Source organism: Oryzias melastigma, unplaced genomic scaffold (assembly GCF_002922805.2).
Source record: "Oryzias melastigma strain HK-1 unplaced genomic scaffold, ASM292280v2 sc01025, whole genome shotgun sequence".
NCBI classification, from domain to species: Eukaryota; Metazoa; Chordata; class Actinopteri; order Beloniformes; family Adrianichthyidae; genus Oryzias; species Oryzias melastigma.
In genome coordinates this window covers 20,751-24,603 of record NW_023417610.1, presented here as the reverse complement: position 1 = coordinate 24,603, position 3,853 = coordinate 20,751, and the positions used below count along the sequence as shown (strand labels likewise).

The following is a 3,853-nucleotide window of genomic DNA, read 5'->3' as shown; positions in this document are numbered from 1 at the left end:
CATCCCCTTAATATCTCCGCTCACTGCAATTGGATGCTGCCAAAATCTCAATAATACACCCACCCAGGATGGTCCGAGCGTGGGGCCTTGTACCAAGTACTGATTCAGATTTTGTCCTTGGTACTGGTGGGAGCAGTTGAAAACCAATGCAATGCAATGTTTTGCATTATGGGAAACTAGGTGGTGCGGAATGTACCAACATTCCTCTGGGGGTTCCTCTTGAGTGTTCTCTCGCACAGGTCCTGATGCAATGAGCTTCTGCATTTCTGCTTTGTAATTGTCTGCACGCTCTATGTCTCTCACAAGTCGCCGTTCTGTGCTCCGCAGCAAAGACATGACTGACTCCTTCTGTGCACAAAGAGGAGGCATGGCAGAATGACGTAGTAGGGGTGTAGCCTATCTCTTCACCCCGTCAACCTCAACGCAAACTGTCTTGGCTTCCAGCAGTGTGATTGCTCGATGGTCTTGTTTCGAACGAGTAACCATCTTTTCTGGTTTGTGAGGTACAGTGTCTAGCTGCCAGAGCTTCTCAACGAGGCGATACAGCTCATCCACCTGTGGGGGGAAGGAGGTAACCACTGGTGGTGGGAAGGAGGTAAACAAACACTGAACGGGGTGAGAAGGCCGCCCCATGACCCTGACGGGCCCCTGGAGGGTCCATCCCAACCTGGTGCGGACTGCTGCAGGGCCTCCTCGTGGGCCGAGTCTGATTGGTTCCACAGGTGTTATGAGATGAGCTTGATCTGAACCAAGTAGGAGTGAAGGCTTTGCCTCCTTCAGGGCTGGAATAGGAAGTCCTCGGAGGTGTTTGTACTTCCTTTGCAGCTCCTCCAAAGGATACGTATGCTGGGCTAGACTCAGTCGACTGGCAGTGATGGCACCATCGATCCTATAGCTCACTTTAGGATTAGCAGCTGGAGAAATATGGAATGATACCTTGTGTCCTTGGAGCACCTTAATGTCCTGTTGAACGGTTCGTAGAGGTAGGTCTTCTCAGCTGCCCCTTATTCCTAATGCTTTGGCTGCTTCTGGTAACAGCATAGATCTCTCCGATCCATCGTCCAATAAAGTGAAGCTATCTAAACGTCTTCCTTCATAATGCAAAATGACTGGGATTACTTTTAACTAGGGCTGTCAGATTTGTCGCGTTAAAAACGCATTAATCTGACATGTGCTTGATGCCGACAATTTTTTTGACGCATTAATACGGACTTTCTCATACGTGCCTTTCCATACCGCGCGCGTGGGTGTCCCGCACTCTAACTCACCGGCTGCTCTCACTAGATCACGGGCGGGTCTCCAAACACCGAGCTGCGAGCTAGAACCGGCCCAGCGCTAGGACCTGGAGAGCTCCTGCACTCTAACCCGGCTCCGGTTCGCGTCCAGTACCACGTCTGGTGGTACCGGCTCGCGTCCGGCGCCGCGTCCCGAGAGCTGCGGACCCCCGACGTTCCGAACAGCAAGCGCACCGGGGGACGTTTTAAATGTTCTGGAGGTTTAAGCGTGATCCAGCCCCAGCATAGCGGTCTGTCTGCCGGCATATTCATGGCGTGAGCTCCGCTGGACACGTCGCTGCATCGAGCTGCAGCCAGAGAACGCGGCGGCAGTAACAGACTGTCAAACTATCCACAGAGTATCCCGCTTTTCTCAGTCTTTAATGTTTTAAAAAACAAAAGTTCATTGGAAATGATAAATCTCTATTTCATTTATTACTGTAGTTCAGCAGAGGAGGAAAAGATTTGGTCCTGACAAAAAATGAACATGAAAGTGTTATGGAAATGTTATTTTTGATGTTTTTTATTTTATTTTACTGAACGTTGATTGAAGTTTTGAATTTAAAATGCCCTTCACTTGCACTTGGGCTTTTGTTAGGCATTTTATGTTACAGCCTTTTATTGTTAAGAAAGTTTATCTCAATATAATGTTACAAAATAAAGTATTTCTGATGAAAACGATACATTCTGCCATTCTTGCTTTTATAATTAATGTTGAACTGTTAAATTGTTAAACTGTTAAACTGTTAAATTCCACATTTTTTTCCTTAAAAAAAGGCCACATATTAATTTGCAATTAATTGCGAGTTAACTCAGGACAAAATGTGATTAATCGCGATTAAAAAATTTAATCGCCTGACAGCTCTACTTTTAACATCACTCGATTTCCAGTTGCAGGTCCGTCCAGATACAGGGAATCAGACCCTGAATTGGTCAAACAGCTCTCTTCTTTTACTGCTGCCTCCTTGCTGGTCCTCTCTGACCGCAGATTTACCTCATGCAGGGCTAGGAGGTGTTTCCCTTGACAGATGCTGCATGGCTTCTTTAGAGTGCACTGAGCTGCTTGGTGAGTACGTGCACAACGCCAGCATCATTTATTAGCTTGGATCCACTCTTTGAGCCGCTCTTTGGAGAGTTTGGCGACGTCACTACATTGACTGAATAGTGTTCAGTACTCTCGCAGTAGGCACAATATGCCTTTGCTGTGGGCTTCTTCTTTCCACTGTGTACTGTAGGTGCAGAGACAGACTCAGAAGGTTCACCAAGACCATGCAGGACAGTCACCATCTGTTTTGTAGAACGTCCATCCGCCCGAACCGGGTGTCTTTCCTTGCTGCTTCTCATACTGACTTGACTGTCAAAGCTCAGGCACCAGGACTCATAGCTGAGCCAATCTGATAAGATAGATAGATAGATAGATAGATAGATAGATAGATAGATAGATAGATAGATAGATAGATAGATAGATAGATAGATAGATAGATAGACCTTTATTGTCATTATCGCAAGGACAATGAAATTGCAGCAACCGTTTCAGTGCAAGTGGCATAAAAAATCCAGAACATAATATAAAAATACGATATAAAGTATAAAAAATATGTAGAAAATATATACAATGAACTGTGCCATATAAGACTATGAGCATATATGTACATTATGGATGTGCAAAAAAGCAACCATTTAAATAACCAGATTTACATATGCATATGTACATAAGCAGTATATAAATATATGGACATATACTGTACAGTGTGAAGAGCAGTTATCTCTGTGAGTTGGAGTTTAACATAGATACTGCTTTTGAAAAGAAGCCANGATCTTCTTTAAAGCTAGCTGGTGAGGCTGGCCAAATTTGTTGTAGAGGGCTCTCATGGTGTCAGTATAGGGGGTGGGTGAATTCAGGTAAGCATCCGCAATTAATTTAGCTTCTTCTAGTCTCAAGTGATCCACCAAAATCTGGTACTTGAAGAGTTCTGTGGTGTCAGATGGAAGTAAATTCTCCAAAGCAATCCGAAGTCTTGCAAACTCACTTGGATCTGGGTGATTGAACTTGGATATTGTAGGTTTTGGGCCTCTATAGACTTGTTCTGAGATGTTTATTTGAGGATGGAGGTTGGAAGCGGGTGGGCTGTACCCTGGCCTTGTGGCTGCTGGCGGAGATCCCGGGTTAGGGTGAGCTGGAACAGGATGAGACATTGGGGATGAGTGCTGCACTTGAAGATAGGATATGCTCTTTGCATCAGCAGAAGAATGCATGGACTGGTGAGGCTTTGAGACAGGCATGGGTGGTTCCATGATTGCCATAGTTTGATTCATTTGATAGTGAGGGGGTGGAGCAGGAAGTCCCCCATATCTCAACAGGCTGACATCACACATGCCTTTAGGCTGCTCCTCTTCTGGCTCAGGCCATGGTGGAGGATCAGGCCAATCCTCCTCCTCTTCTTCCTTTAAGTGCATTGAGAGGTGATGAGGTCTGGAAACTGCAGCACTAGCCCCATAGGTTTGATGTTTGCTCTGGCTTGATGGTGAGCTGATGCTCTGCTCCATATCCTCTCTCAATGAGCGAGCTACTCGAATTA

General features: G+C 45.7%; 1 protein-coding gene across 1 annotated transcript; it reads right to left on the bottom strand.

Annotated features, from left to right (window-relative positions):
• Positions 1 to 3,089: 3,089 nt before the first annotated feature.
• On the bottom strand, positions 3,090 to 3,829 carry LOC112141569 (the record flags this gene model as incomplete). Its single annotated transcript, XM_024264721.2, is given in 1 exon segment — positions 3,090 to 3,829. A coding segment is annotated over 1 exon segment (732 nt), but the record flags the coding sequence as incomplete, so codon positions are not given.
• Positions 3,830 to 3,853: the final 24 nt, after the last annotated feature.